This window comes from Coregonus clupeaformis, chromosome 1, assembly GCF_020615455.1.
Source record: "Coregonus clupeaformis isolate EN_2021a chromosome 1, ASM2061545v1, whole genome shotgun sequence".
Lineage (NCBI taxonomy): Eukaryota > Metazoa > Chordata > Actinopteri > Salmoniformes > Salmonidae > Coregonus > Coregonus clupeaformis.
In genome coordinates this window covers 67,970,340-67,987,095 of record NC_059192.1, presented here as the reverse complement: position 1 = coordinate 67,987,095, position 16,756 = coordinate 67,970,340, and the positions used below count along the sequence as shown (strand labels likewise).

General features: G+C 46.4%; 1 protein-coding gene across 3 annotated transcripts in view; it reads right to left on the bottom strand.

Moving 5' to 3' along the window:
* Positions 1 to 8,099: 8,099 nt before the first annotated feature.
* Positions 8,100 to 16,756, bottom strand: part of LOC121572738 (paired box protein Pax-6-like) — a 50,469-nt gene continuing 41,812 nt past the window's right edge. Inside the window, exons 4-5 of one of the 3 annotated variants that reach the window (XR_006001901.2) lie at positions 8,811 to 8,940; positions 8,100 to 8,460 (exon numbers count right to left, since the gene is read on the bottom strand). Coding sequence is in view for 1 of the 3 variants with exons in the window: in XM_041884764.2 (XP_041740698.1) it covers positions 8,363 to 8,460; positions 8,811 to 8,936 (224 nt within the window). In the remaining 2 variants the exon portion in view is untranslated. The remainder of the gene's footprint in view (positions 8,461 to 8,810; positions 8,941 to 16,756) is intronic. The other 2 variants (XR_006001902.2, XM_041884764.2) reach the window with 2 other exon arrangements.

Genomic DNA, 16,756 nt, shown 5'->3' with positions numbered 1-16,756 from the left:
TAGCCGCCTTCTTCGCCTGTGACAGAGGATACACGTGACTCCGGGGAAGTGCAGCGCCTACCTGGAGATTTATCGCACAATCCCCTGGACGATGGGGTGGTAATTTAGTCGCCCTCTTCTTACTGAAGGCGAGACCCAAATCGGCATACTCAGAAGGAATGTGCACTGTGGAGACCTGGTTTGGACTCTCCACCGTAGTAGCCCCCAGGGAAACCCCTACACACCTCCCCGAGCACTGACTGGACCATCCATTGAGAGCCCTCTGTTGCCAGAAAATAGTGGGATCATGAGTGGTTAACCAGGGAAGTCCCAACACCACAGGATACGCAGGAGAATCAATCAGATAGAGACTAATCCTCTCCTCATGACCCCCCTGCATCCTCATGGAGAGTGGTGCGGTAACCTCCCTGATTAGACCTGACCCTAGCGGGCGACTATCTAACGTGTGGACAGGAAAAGGCACATCAACACGAACAGTAGGGATCCCTAACCTAAGAGAATATTGACGATCAATAAAATTCCCAGCTGCCTGAATCTACTAGCGCCTTATGCTGGGAATGAGGAGAAAACTCCGGAAACACAACCTCTATAAACAACTGACCAACAGGGAGCTCTGCGTGAGTCGGGTGCCTACTCACCTGAGATGGTCAACCAGTGCTCTGCTTACTGCCTCGACTCCCTGGGGACCCTCCCCAGCACCAAACCGCAGTGTGTCCTCTGCGGCCACAGTTGGTGCAGGGGACGGCCCCTCTCCTGGTCTCCCTAAGTGCAGCACCTCCGAGCTCCATGGGGGTAGAGTCGGAGGTGCTGGGGGATGGAATGAATGAGCCCTGATCAGAACGTCCACAGGTCTCCAACAGGTTATCCAGCCTGATGGACATCTCCACCAGATGGTCCAGATTGAGATTGGTATCCCTGCAGGCCAGTTCCCGCCGAACGTCCTGTCTTAGGCTGCACCGATAGTGGTCGATCAGGGCCCTCTCATTCCATCCCACGCTGGCTGCCAATGTCCTGAACTCCAGCGCAAAATCCTGGGCGCTCCTCCTCTCCTGTCGTAGGTGGAACAGACGCTCGCCCGCTGCTCTCCCCTCTGGTGGATGATCGAATACCGGCCGGAAAGCGGCGGGTGAACTCCTCGTAGCGGACCGATGCAGCGTCAATTCCTCCCCACTCGGCGTTGGCCCCCTCGAGCGCCTTCCCCGACAGACAGGAGATGAGGGCGGACACGCTCTCGTATCCCGAGGGTGCCGGGTGGATAGTTGCCAGGTAGAGCTCCACCTGGAGCAGGAAACCCTACACCCAGCTGGTGTACCGTCATATGCCCTCGGGAGCGAGAGCCGAATCCCACTGGGCCCAGGTGGAGAAGAGGTGGACTGTGGTATGGGTGGTAGAGTGGTTGGAGGAGGTGTGGGAAGGCCACCTCTCTCCCAACGGTCCATTGTGTTCATCACCCTCTCCATGGCGGTGCTGTGCGCCTCGATGACACTCTCCTGTCGTTGAAAACGTTCCTCCATAGATTCGGACTGACGAGCTGTACCTGCTGACTCCATAGATGGTGAGTGGTTCTGTAACGAGTGTCAGTGTAATGCGGTGGATCGAAGTCAGGCGCAGGACACAGAACTCGAGGAAACATACTTTACTGAACTTGAGTAAAGAAAACAACACAGCAATACCTTCACGCAGGAAGGAACTAACCCGCTCACCATACGACACACGAAACGAAAAACAACCACGCACAAAACACATTGGGAGCCACTGGGTTAAATAGGGTAGGCGTGATTACACAAATGGGAAACAGGTGTGTGACATAGACAACAGGTGCAACATAGACACATATAACATAGATCGGCAGTAGCTAGTATTCCGGTGATGACGAATGCCGCAGCATGCCCGAGCAAGGAGGAGGGGCAGCCTCGGCAGAATCCGTGACACATAGCTGACATGTATAGCGTTGAGTCATCCGCATATACAGTGGGGGAAAAAAGTATTTAGTCAGCCACCAATTGTGCAAGTTCTCCCACTTAAAAAGATGAGAGAGGCCTGTAATTTTCATCATAGGTACGCGTCAACTATGACAGACAAAATGAGGAAAAAATATCCAGAAAATCACATTGTAGGATTTTTAATGAATTTATTTGCAAATTATGGTGGAAAATAAGTATTTGGACAATAACAAAAGTTTCTCAATACTTTGTTATATACCCTTTTTGGCAATGACACAGGTCAAACGTTTTCTGTAAGTCTTCACAAGGTTTTCACACACTGTTGCTGGTATTTTGGCCCATTCCTCCATGCAGATCTCCTCTAGAGCAGTGATGTTTTGGGGCTGTCGCTGGGCAACACAGACTTTCAACTCCCTCCAAAGATTTTCTATGGGGTTGAGATCTGGAGACTGGCTAGGCCACTCCAGGACCTTGAAATGCTTCTTACGAAGCCACTCCTTCGTTGCCCGGGCGGTGTGTTTGGGATCATTGTCATGCTGAAAGACCCAGCCACGTTTCATCTTCAATGCCCTTGCTGATGGAAGGAGGTTTTCACTCAATATCTCACGATACATGGCCCCATTCATTCTTTCCTTTACACGGATCAGTCGTCCTGGTCCCTTTGCAGAAAAACTGCCCCAAAGCATGAATTTTCCACCCCCATGCTTCACAGTAGGTATGGTGTTCTTTGGATGCAACTCAGCATTCTTTGTCCTCCAAACACGACGAGTTGAATTTTTACCAAAAAGTTCTATTTTGGTTTCATCTGACCATATGAGATTCTCCCAATCCTCTTCTGGATCATCCAAATGCACTCTAGCAAACTTCAGACGGGCCTGGACATGTACTGTCTTAAGCAGGGGGACACGTCTGGCACTGCAGGATTTGAGTCCCTGGCGGCGTAGTGTGTTACTGATGGTAGGCTTTGTTACTTTGGTCCCAGCTCTCTGCAGGTCATTCACTATGTCCCCCCGTGTGGTTCTGGGATTTTTGCTCACCGTTCTTGTGATCATTTTGACCCCCACGGGGTGAGATCTTGCGTGGAGCCCCAGATCGAGGGAGATTATCAGTGGTCTTGTATGTCTTCCATTTCCTAATAATTGCTCCCACAGTTGATTTCTTCAAACCAAGCTGCTTACCTATTGCAGATTCAGTCTTCCCAGCCTGGTGCAGGTCTACAATTTTGTTTCTGGTGTCCTTTGACAGCTCTTTGGTCTTGGCCATAGTGGAGTTTGGAGTGTGACAGTTTGAGGTTGTGGACAGGTGTCTTTTATACTGATAACAAGTTCAAACAGGTGCTATTAATACAGGTAACGAGTGGAGGACAGAGGAGCCTCTTAAAGAAGAAGTTACAGGTCTGTGAGAGCCAGAAATCTTGCTTGTTTGTAGGTGACCAAATACTTATTTTCCACCATAATTTGCAAATAAATTCATTAAAAATCCTACAATGTGATTTTCTGGTATTTTTTTCTCTCAGTTTGTCTGTCATAGTTGACGTGTACCTATGATGAAAATTACAGGCCTCTCTCATCTTTTTAAGTGGGAGACCTTGCACAATTGGTGGCTGACTAAATACTTTTTCCCCCCACTGTATAGAGTCAAAGCCAGTGGCATGTCATTAGTAAAGATTTAAGAAAGTAAGGGGCCTAGACAGCTGCCCTACGGAATTCCTGATTCTACCTGGATTTTGTTGGAGAGGCTTCCATTAAAGAACACCCTCTGTGTTCTGTTAGACAGGTAACTCTTTATCCACAATATAGCAGGGTGTGTAAAGCCATAACACATACGTTTTTCCGGCAGCAGACTATGATTGATAATGTCAACAGCCACACTGAAGTCTAACAAAACAGCCCCCACAATCTTTTTATCATCAATTTTTCATCAATTTTTCCAATCATAAGTCATTTGTGTAAGGGCTGTTCTTGTTGAATGTCCTAACCTATAAAGTTTGTTGTCAATTTGTTTACTGTAAAAGAGCATTATATCTGGTCAAACACTATTTTTTCCAAAAGTTTATTAAGGGTTGTAAAAGGCTGATTTGTTGGCTATTTGAGCCAGTAAAGGGGGCTTTACTATTCTTAGGTAGCGGACTGACTTTTGTTTCCCTCCAAGCCTGGGGGCACACACTTTCTAGTAGGCTTAAATTGAAAATATGGCAAATAGGTGTGGCAATATCGTCCGCTATTATCCTCAGTAATTTTCCATCAAAATTGTCAGACTCCGGTGGCTTGTCATTGTTGATAGTCAACAATAATTTTTTCACCTTTTCCACACTCACTTTACAGAATTCTAAATGACAATGCTTGTCTTTCATAATTTGGTCAGATATACTTGGATTTTTTAGTGCCAGTGTTTGTTGCTGGTATGTCATGCCTACGTTTGCTAATCTTGCCAATGAAAAAATCATGAAAGTAGTTGGCAATATCAGTTGGTTTTGTGATGAATGAGCCATCTGATTCAATGAATGATGGAGCTGAGTTTGCCTTTTTTCCCAAAATGTCATGTAAGGTGCTCCAAAGCTTTTTACTCTCATTCTTTATGTAACTTATATTTGTTTCATAGTGTCGTTTCTTCTTGTTTTTATTCAGTTTAAACAAATGATTTCTCAATTTGCAAAATGTTTGCCAATCGGTTGTGCAGCTAGACTTATTTGCCATTCCATTTGCTTCATCCCTCTCAACCATACAGTTTTTCAATTTTTCATCAATCCTCTGGGATTTAACAGTTTGTACAGTCATTTTCCTAATGGGTGCATACTTAATAGTAACTGGAATAAGCAATTTCATAAATGTGTCAAGTGCAGCGTCTGTTTGCTCCTCATTACACACCACGGACCAAGAAATATTAGGAGGTAGCGGTCCTGCTGCTGGGTTGTTGCCCACCTACGGCCTCCTCCACGTCTCCTGATGTACTGGCCTGTCTCCTGGTAGCGCCTCCATGCTCTGGACACTACGCTGACAGACACAGCAAACCTTCTTGCCACAGCTCGCATTGGATAGGAACTGAGAAGTGGTCTCTTTATTGGGGGTGTCTTGCTAATTGCCTAGTTTGATTTCACAGAAGTGTGATTGACTTGGAGTTACATTGTGTTGTTTAAGTGTTCCCTTTATTTTTTTGAGCAGTGTTTTGATTTGTTTAACACTTTTTTTGGTTACTACATGATTCCATATGTGTTATTTCATAGTTTTGATGTCTTCACTATTATTCTACAATGTAAAACACAGTACAAATAAAGAATAACCCTTGAATGACTAGGTGTGTCCAAACTTTTGACTGGTAGTGTATATGTTTATTTTATTTTATTTTAATTAAAACATTTCAGCGGGTGCCCTCAGCACCCCTACTTCCTGCAGCTATGCACAAAGGACCTTCAGGTACAAAGCTCTACCCAGTACCCTGGAGAAAACGAAGAGGTGATTTTATACAGAGAGGAGAAGAGACGAAGCGAGAGGGTTTACTCCACCCAAAATCTGTGAATTAAAATAAGACCACGAAGTAAGAAATTCCTTTATATCGGAGTTGTGCTTGTTGTTCACATGCGTATCTACCTTCTCATTGGCTAGAATGGTCCAACCTGATCTGCCTCCTTCCGTCTTAAAGCGGTCTCTCTACTATGTTGTCAATATAATAGATAATCTTTGTATAATACCTTCTATCTGTCCAACATTAATTACGGTCCCACATGAAACACAGACCAAAACTTGGGTTCCTACCCGGTTACATTAGTCTGGGGTTTGAATTACAAGGTTGCACAAGGTAGGGATGCAGGACCAATTGGTCCAGTCCACAATAAATGAGGCACACAAACAGAAGTAGGCTAGGCTCAAATCAATCAAAAACACATTGCAGTATTCACGCATTAGCTCTTTTTCCCGTGGTAAAAAAAATAGAATACTTTACTTTACTGACTTTATTGTCCCCTTAGGGAAAATTTGCTTCAGTATCATTTACTCATTTAAAATACTGTAGCATTTTTTAAAAATGTCTTGGGTACTGGTCTTGGTACTCTATAAAACCTACAACTACTACCAGGTAAACTCCCCTCACAGGTAGCCTATCCATTCACTTTTCAGAACAGGAAGTGTGTGGCATGGTGTGAAGTTTCTCATCTAAGACACTGCAAACATTGATATGGCGGATTTGATTGAATCCCGGGCTACTGTAGGTATCAACTCCAAAATAAAAGTTAAACTAAGTTTCTCATTCCACATAGTTTTATTTTCATTAAAGGGTTCAAATGCCTTCGCAAAAGGGATTACTTTTCTTATACATAGTGCTAACACAGCAAAGTCCCACAACGATAAAAAAAAAAACACACAGGGGTCATGTGACAAATGTGAAATGACAAATAGATAAATAAATTACAGTTCATTAAAGAGAGAAGCAACGGAGATGTCTAGACAAAAATAATTATACGGTTTAGAGTCATAAACTCAACAATGTGTTTGATTAATGTTTATGAATGATTGATTGAGTGCTATGTAATATTTGGTCATGCTCAGTTGGTCATTGATCCAGTGCTCTTCATAATATTGTTGCTTTTGTAGTTTTAGTTAGGCCGGGATTCAATCTGATCGTGTTTTGTCGACAATGCACCTTTTAAAGGCAATGTTCCCGCATTCACGGAGACCGCTTTCATGGTAGACGCTGCATATGTCTGCTCAATCTGAAATTACCTTTAAACCGTGCATTGCTGTCAATGCAAGATCGTGGTTGATCATTGGCTCTTCTTGATTATCAATCGCTAAGGTCTTTGCTTTTGATTGGTTGCTAACCTGAACACCACCTCTTATTGCATGGTGGCTGATGATACTTGATTGTCATTGGCTGATGAATATGTAAACTGATGGCTCTATCATTGAAGTCCTTGTTACGAATCTGAGGATGATTGTTGTTCTAAAATGTGCTGCATTCTTCCTTCCATAAATGTGATATTCTCTATAACTGTATTGTTATACATCAATACTGTGGCCAAGGTGAGGTTCAACTCCATTTCAATTCCACTCAATTCAGGAAGTACACTGTAATTCCAATTCCGATTCTCTTCAATGCTTTTGAAATGAGGAAAACTTGGAATCTGAATTTGGTTTACTTTCTGAATTGGCTGGAATTTAAATGGAATTGACTCCAACCCTGACTTGGGCGTCCATTGGAATTTAATTGTTTCACAACATTTGTTTCACCACAAAATAGTCTGTTTGGCTCTAGCTGATTGCAGATAGGAGAGATAGGCTTTAATCTCTTAAGGGTCGGACCCTTTTTTTTTCATTTTTTGCCTAAAATGACATACCAAAATCTAACTGCCTGTAGCTCAGGACCTGAAGCAGGGATATGCATATTCTTGATACCATTTGAAAGGAAACACTTTGATGTTTGTGGAAATGTGAAATTAAATTAATGTAGTAGAATATAACACATTAGATTTTTTTTTGTTCCATCATCTTTAAAATGCAAGAGAAAGGCCACAATATAATATAGGAGTTTAGGCGCAATTTAGATTTTGGCCACTAGATTACAGCAGTGTGTGTGCAAAGTTTCAGATTGATCCAGTGAAGCATTGCAATACTGGACTATTTTGTATGAAGTCTGCCCAAATGTGCCGAATTGGTCAATTGATACATTTTCAAGTACATAACTATAGAGAACATACAAAAATTATATGGTAATACAAAATGTAAGTTTACACACTTCCAGGATTGTCATACATGATGGATCATTAGCTTATACACTAACACATCTAGATGGCCTGGCGGGGTGGGTGTGGAGCCAGAGACAGCAGGGGTTCAAACTGTAGAACCCAGTTCCTACATTTGAATACAAAAATGGTTTTTATCAAACAAAACTATGCTACATTTTATCTCTGGGACCCTTAGGATGACAAATCAGAGCAAGATGAATGTAAGTACATTATTTACCTTCAGAGGTGAATGTATCAAACCAGTTGCCGTGATACGTTTTTTGTTTTTGTGCACTCTCCTCAAACAATAGCATGGTCTTTTTTTCACTGTAATAGCTACTGTAAATTGGACAGTGCCATTAGATTAACAAGAATTTAAGCTTTCTGCCCATATAAGACATGTCTATGTCCTGGAAAGTTTGCTGTTACTTACAACAGTCATGCATATCAAATTTGAGCCCGTTAGCTCAACCGTCCCGTATACGGGACACCGATCCCGTAGAGGTTAAACATGTTTGTAAAAGGTGATTGTTTTATGATAATCGAGTCAAAAAAGGAATCTTCACAGTATATGCAGCCTCTCACCACTGATGCTTAGGGAACAACTAGCCACGCCATATCAATGAGCTTCTATGCTTCTCGTTCTCATAATATGCCTTTGTTTTTTTGATGGTCCCCTCAGTCGATTCTCGTTCCCCCTCTCTCACTGTAGTCTGGCCCAGTACTGACCGAGGTTCTGGCCCATGCTCTGCTCGTTCCCAGGAAGCTGCACCGGTACCAAAACCCTGGGAGAAATTAGCCCTGAGAGATTGGGGGGGGCAAGGAGAGAGAACAGGGTTGGAGAGAGAGAATATAAGAGAGGGAGAAAGATATGAGAGGAGGAGGAAGGAAAGAAAGACGGACAGATGAGAGAGAAAGAGGAAGGAGAGAGAGAATGAGAGTGAAGAAGGAGAGAGTGAAATAAAAATATAGGATGGGAGAACAAAAGATAGTGTGTTTTCAGAAAAGTTGAATTTCATAAAAGTTGTTGGATGCAGACAATGATAAGATTTGAAGCCTTTTACCAGTAAAAGTATAGCGAAGAGAATATAATTGTATTGCCGATTGACCGACCCACACACACACACACACACACACACTGTAAAACTCACCAGTGTTTGAGTTGGCAGAGGACGGTGGAGGAATATGGGAGGGATATGCTGAAGAGTCAAAGGTCTGCGGGGTGGAAGGGGACGGGGGTAACATGCAAGAGTAAGAGATGGCAGACTGGGACGACACTGTCTACTTAAAGACAGGGAATCACAGACACAGTGAATCAAAGACAGTGAATGAAAAGACAATAACATGAGCAACAAAGGAAGGATGAGGCACAATAGAAAAGTGAATAGAAAAGGAGAATAGAAATTAGATGTTTGATTTTTGTATGCAAAATGTACATTTTGGGGTACATAGTCCTAGAATGGACACTTTTGAGATGTGCTCTATTATCACATGGCACCCTAGATGATAACTACACACATTTCACACAGAACAAGGAGACCCTTTGAGGAAGTTTTTTTAGCTACATAGATTCATCATAGATTTAATCTATAATCAGTCCCAGCCACCATTAATTTCAATGAGGAGGAACTGCATTGATTTTGCATGTACATAACTGAATAAATAACTGGTATAATAAGACCAATAATGCCTTAAAATGTGTGTTACAATGAGGACAACCCAAAATGATGGCCCAAGTATGTCAGTTATATGTATTTAGCAAAATATTACCAGAATAGTGGTAAAAATATCCCCCAAAAGATGTCAGAATTCCAGAGTGTTGTAGCTGTTTCCAATATATCATGTTGTAGAAGCATTCACTGACGTCTATTAATTAAAATGATATGCAATATGATTCTATAAATTGTGTTTACATCAAGAAATGTGACGTGAAACCGGCCCCGTACATTGCACCCTATATATAATCCCATTGGAATGTAGTACATCCAGCAAAGAGGTACAGGTAACCCATTTTCGCAAAATGCCTTCATAATGACTGCACCAAACTTAACATAAAGCTAGGAAAAGTCTAAACAATGATGCCTAGCTATTGCTGATTTAACCATAGGGTACACATTTTCCAATATGGCCGCCAACCAGCTCCTTTGGTTTTAATTGTATTGGTCTGCCATTGCTACAACTCTTTCAATAATAGGTGGAATATACCTAATGATAATTAAAACATTTTTATAATCATGCCGATAACACAACCAATTTGGCCAGGTTTGCAAAATATATCATCTTAGTACTATATTAGCAAAAAAAATGTGTATATACAAAAAACACTTAATATAACTGTTTTTTGGTCAGTATTTGCATCCCAAATTTTCAAACAATTAAAAATTGATCTTTAACATTCCTAAAGGCATCTATCTTGTTAAATACAAAATCTATGTCTTGAATCCTGTCATATACACTGCATTCCAATAACGTTATAACAAACCACTTGATGATGAGGGCATCAACTTACATAGCTGGTGAAGTATTAAATCCTTAGGTTTACAGCCTTTATAGATGGTGTCTAGTTACACTATTTATGAAAATAGAAGTATATTGTAGTATAGGGTCTTCTGAAATATGTATTGTTTAGTGGCTGCTGAGGGTTTGTCACGATCGTTGAGAGACGGGTCAGACCAAGGTGCAGCGTGGTCCACCAAGCCCTGTCTGGACCCTGGTGTGGGAGACCCCGAACCTGGAGGGGGCTGACGTCTGGGCCTGGATCGGCAATCCTCCCGCGATGCACCAAGCCCTGTCTGGACCCTGGTGTGGGACGACCCTGGAGAGGGGCTGACTTCTGGGTCTGGAGTGGAGCCGCTGACTGAAGCTGAACTGGACCCCGGTGAGTGGACTGCTCTGGCTCCGGAGTGGAACCGCTGACCGGAGCTGGACTTGGCACCGGTGGAGCGGACTGCTCTGGCTCCGGAGTGGAGCCGCTGACTGGAGCTGGACTGGGCACCGGTGGAGCGGACTGCTCTGGCTCCGGCGTGGAACCGCTGACCGGAGTGGGACTAGGCACTGGTGGAGCGGACTACTCTGGCTCCGGAGTGGAGCCGCTGACTGGAGCTGGACTGGGAACATGCACCACTGGTCTGGTGTGAGGAGCAGGCATGGGTCGTGCCGGACTGGAGAAACACACCACTGGTTTGGTGCGAGGAGCAGGCACGGGCCGTGCCGGACTGGATACACGCACCACTGGTTTGGTGCGGGGAGCAGGCACGGGTCGTGCCGGACTGGAGACATGCACCACTGGTCTGGTGCAGGGAGCAGGTACGGGCTGTACTGGACTGGATACACGCACCACTGGTTTGGTGTGGGGAGCAGGTACGGGGCGTACCGGGCTGGCGACACGCACCACTGGTTTGGTGCGGGGAGCAGATACGGGCCGTACTGGACTGGATACGCGCACCACTGGTTTGGTGCGGGGAGCAGGAACGGGGCGTACCAGGCTGGAGACATGAACCACTGGTTTGGTGCGGGGAGCAGGTACGGGCCATACTGGACTGGATACGCACACCACTGGTTTGGTGCGGGGAGCAGGTACGGGGCTTACCGGGCTGGCGACACGCAACACTGGTTTGGTGCGGGGAGCAGGTACGAGGCGTACCGGGCTGGCGACATGCACCACTGGTTTGGTGCGAAGAGCAGGCACGGGCCGTGCTGGACTGGATACACGCACCACTGGTTTGGTGCAGGGAGCAGGTACGGGGCGTACCGGGCTGGCAACACGCACCACTGGTTTGGTGCGGGGAGTAGGTACGGGCCGTACTGGACTGGATACGCGCACCACTGGTTTGGTGCAGGGAGCAGCTACGGGGCTTACCGGGCTGGCTACACGAAGCACTGGTTTGGTGCGGGGAGCAGGTACGGGCCGTACTGGACTGGATATGCACACCACTGGTTTGGTGCGGGGAGCTGGCACTGGCCGTACCGGGCTGTGGAGGCGCACTGGAGGTCTGGAGCTTAGAGCTGGCACAACCCGTCCTGGCTGGATGCCAACTTTCGCACGGCACGTGCGGGGCGCTGGCACAGGACGCACTGGGCTGTGAACGCACACTGGCGACACAGTGCGTAGGACTGGCGCAGGATATACTGGACCGTGGAGGCGCACTGGAGACCAGGAGCGTTGAGCCGGCACAACCCGTCCTGGCTGGATGCCCACTTTCGCACGGCACGTGCGGGGCGCTGGCACAGGACGCACTGGGCTGTGCATGCGCACTGGCGACACAGTGCGTATCTCCGCATACCTAGGTTCCTCAATGAACACACAGTCCTTTTGTTGCCTGACCAACTCCTCTCTCCGTGCCTCCACTACTTCCTTCTTCCTACGGGCCTCCTGCAGCGCCTCCTCTTTAAGGGAGCTCTCCTGCTCTATTCTCCCTATCAGCCCCCGCAATCCTCTCTTAAACTGTCGATCCGCAGGTCTTGGAGGACCCCTAAAATAGCGGCCTCCTCCTCTACAGTCAGCCCTTTCACGGCCTCCTGCTGCCTCGTCGTCCACCCCGTGTGCCCCCCCCAAATGTTTTTCTTGGGGCTGCTTCTCGGGCTTTCTTCGTGACCGAGTCCTTTTGAGTCGCCGTTTCCTGGGCTTCCTCCTTCGCCCAGGGTCCTCTACCAGCCAATATCTCCTCCCAAGTCCAAAATGTCTTTCCCACCTGTGTCCAGGGTGTCTGCTGCTCCTGGGCACGCTGCTTGGTCCTTGTTTGGTGGGATCTTCTGTCACGATCGTTGAGAGACGGGTCAGACCAAAGTGCAGCGTGGTATGCGTACATGTTTATTAATACGAATAAACACTTGACAAAATAACAAAACAACGAAACGTGAAGCTCAAACAGTGGCTACAACACAACAAGCCAAACGCGAGTCAAGATCCCACAACTAAGGTAGGCAACCAGGCTACCTAAGTATGATACCCAATCAGAGACAACGAGCGACAGCTGCCTCTGATTGGGAATCACACCCGGCCAAACATAGAAATACAAATACTAGAATCCAACATAGAAATACAATAACATAGAATCTCAAACTGAACTCACACCCTGACCCAACCAACAAGAGTTCTCTAGGTCAGGGCGTGACAGGGTTGTTGATGTTGAGGGCCTCAGCAATGGTCCAATTGTTAAAAGGCTGGATTTTTTCTAATCACCAATTGCATAATTTCTATTAAATTAGTCAACTAGCCAATGAGCTAATGGCTACAAAGGTATTAAGTAACATATTTCATTAAATAACTTGTAAGGTTGAAGGTTAGCGAGCATCATTTTAAGATCATGATGGTCAGGGACAGAAGAGATTATAATCACCATTCTCTACTCTACTCTCTACTCTTCTCTACACCTTCAGTAATGAACAAAGCAAGAGTGGTAATGTATGCTGATGACTCTACAATGTATAGCGCAGCATCAGAATGTAATGAGTTAACAGATGTACTGAGTAGTGAACTAAGAATGGTGTCTGAGTGGGTTGATATGAACAAATTGGTGTTGAACATTTCTAAAACTAAATGTATTGTACTTGGTTCAAGATATATGCTTGCTGATGATCCCCAATTTATTTTGTCAATGAATGGAACGCATGTAGAGCGTGACAAAAACTAAACTACTAGGCATCATGTTGTACGCAGCTTTATCATGGTCAGAATTTCTGTTACAAGAAAATGTTCAGAGTATGTAACGTATAGCACTCTGAATCAGGTGATTCAATCCCTGGTCCTATCACATCATCCAGTCCAGATATGTGGTCATCTGCAGAAAATAAAGATATATATCAAAATCCCTCAAAACAGGGCTGTCAGATTAGCTCTTCATTGCTCTATCCGTATGAATATTATCAGAATCTCTCACGGCTTCACGTTGAAAGCAAATTACTATCCAGTCTTCTGATTTTCTTTAGGAATGTTATATTTTTCAAAAAACCACAGTATTTCTCAGACCAGTTAGTACATACTAGCAACACGCATAACCACCAAACCAGACAGGTAAATTCAGGGCATCTAAGACAACCCAAGCCAAGGACAAATCTACAGTTTTAAAAAGAGCAATAGCTGAATGGAACTCTTTACCAATCCATATTTCTCAGGCAAAAAGTAAATCCACCTTCAAGACATTTTTTAAATAACATCTAATGAAATAGACCATATGACTGGACAGGAAATAGAAAGCATCAACTGAATGTTAAATGTGTTACCTGTCAGGTATTTTAATTGTCTGTTTTGTCTACTTGTTAAATGTTTGTAAAGTCTTAATTTGTAATTGTTTGTAATGTCTTATTCATTGGTGTTAGATCCTAGGAAGATTAGCTAACATTGCGTCGTTAGCTATTGGGGATCGTAATCTTTTTTTCAATGTTCCTTTTTACAAATAATTTGTTTTTAACTAAATCTTTGTGTTAACTTGCTGGGACAACTAAACAAATGACAGAGCACACCTTTCATTTTAGCATGCTGTCACGCCTTTTTTCCGCTCCCCCCCGCGGCACTCGACGTCGCCGGTCTACTAACCATCGGTCCAGGCAACCATCATTACGCACACCTGGACATCATTATTTACATGATTACTCTCCCTTTATTTAGCTCTCAGTAGCCATCAGTCACTTGGTAGTATTGTTTTGATTCACGTTCTGTACGCTTCTCTTGTTTTGTTTATCTGCATTTATCATGATTAAACTCACCTTCTTCCTGGCTCCCGGCGTATATGTAACAGAATACTACCTCGACATATGGAAGCAGCAGAAGATAAAACCATGTTCTAGACGCTCCACGACCAGCTGACGCAACTGGGTACGGTTATGGAGGAGGTCCTCCGCGTTCTCCACCACCTCAACACCACCAGAGAAGATCTTCATACCACCATCAGAGGGCCTCCTACCATGGATCGTCACAGTGAGCCAGTCCCCCAGCCTACCCAGCAGTCCACCCAGGTCAGTGATACCTGACTGTCCCTTCCGGAGAAGCATGACAGTAATACATCGAAATGCCATGCTTCCTACTCCAGTGCTCCCTCCATTTCTCCCATCAGACGGGAGCCCCCACCGCCGAGAGGTCCAAGGTTGCCACAGTCATTTCCCTGCTGGCCGGGTGGGCGTTGGAGTGGGCTACGGCAGTCTGGAAGAGAGGAGCGGAGGAGCTGTGTTCCTACGAGAGGTTCATGGCTCTGTTCTGGGCGGTCTTTGACCATCCTCCAGAGGGCAGAGAGGGAGGTGAGCAACTTCTCCAACTCCATCAGGGTGCCCAGACCGCTGCGGAGTACGCCATCACCTTTCGGAGTGTGCCAGCCTCCAGTGGATGGAATAAGCCGGCGCTCCGCACCTTATTCCTGAGAGGACTGCATGAAGAGGTCCAGACGGAGTAGGCGTGTCGGGATGACAACCTTTCCTTGGACGCACTCATTGCAAAGGCCATCCATCTGGATAACCTTCTTTGGGACCGCCCGTGCCCACCTCGCCACTCGCCTCCCTCCTTTGGCCGTCCTGAGGCAGAGCCTGAACCCATGGAGATAGGGTCCACACACCTCCCCACAGCAGAGCGGCGTCGCAGGAAACAGCTGGGGGCTCTGCGCCTATTGTGGTCAGGAGGGGCACCAGCTTCAGCAACCCGGGATCCATGAGAGCAGAGAGGCGGCTCATCCACCTCTTCTGCATTGGCAGGCTTTTTCTTCGTGACCAAGAAGGACGGGGGTCTGCATCCCTGCATCGATTACAGAGGTCTCAATTCCATCACAACTCAGTACCGCTACCCTCTCCCGTTGGTACCGGTCGCCATCGTACAGCTCTGTGGGGCCCGATTTTTTAGGAAGCTGGACCTGCGGAGCGCCTACAATCTTATCCACATCCGAGAGGGGGATGAGTGGAAAACTGCCTTCAGCACGATGTCTGGGCACTACAAGTACTTGGTGATGCCTTATGGACTACCCAATGCTCCGTCAGTGTTTCAGGCGTTCGTGAACGAGGTGTTCCGGGACATGATTGGTGCCAGGTGGTCGTGTATATTGACGACATCTTGGTCTATTTGGCCACCTTGGAGGATCACATCACTCCCGTCCGAGTAGTCTTGAGACACCTCCTGGATAACCGCCTTTATGTTAAAGCGGAGAAGTGCCAGTTCCATCAGGTCGATGTCTCCTTCTTGGGATACCGGATCAGCCCGCAGGGGGTGAGCATGGATGAAAGGAAGGTCGAACCAGTCAGGTCATAGCCAGTCCCAACCACAATAAAGTGTCTCCAACAGTTTATGGGGTTTGCCAACCGCTTTCCAGGTCGCTGAGGCACTATTTCAGCAGGTCTTCTGGCACTATGGACTACCAGAGGACATAGTTTCTGACTGTGGTCCCCAATTCACGTCGCGGGTATGGAGAGCATTTATGGAGAAGCTGGGCGACACGGTCAGCCTCACATCTGAGTACCGGCCTCAGTCCAACGGGCAGGTGGAGAGGATCAACCAGGAGCTAGGGAGGTTCCTTAGGAGTCACTGTCAGGACCGACAGGGGGAGTGGGCCCGGTTCCTTCCCTGGGCGGAGTACGCCCAGAACTCACTTCGTCATTCCTCCACCGGGCTGACTCGCTTCCAGTGTGTCCTGGGATAGCAGCCGGCCCTGGCTCCGTGGACTCTGAGCCAGACTGAGGCCCCTGCAGTGGACGAGTGGTTCCGTCCGCCGTCAGAAGGATCAAGCGGACCGCCACCGCAGTGAGGCTCCTTTGTTCCATCCTGGTGATCGCGTCTGTCTCTCCACCAGGAACCTCCCTCGCCGCCTGCCCTACCGGAAGCTGAACCCCCAGTTTGTGGGTCCCTACTAGGTACTCCAGAGGGTCAATGAGGTAACTTATCGTCTACAACCCCCCACCAACTACCGGAACTACTCTTTTCATTTTTCCCTCCTCAGACCGGTGGTTCCTGGACATCGAGGGGAACCCCACCTATGCCGTCAGGTCCTTCCCGGACTCCCGACGTCGTGGGGGTCGGCTCCAGTACCTGGTAGACAGGGAGGGGTACGGTCCTGAGGAGCGCTGTTGGGTCCCGGTGGCCGTCATCCTGGACCTCAACATTGTCCGGGATTTCCATCTCCAC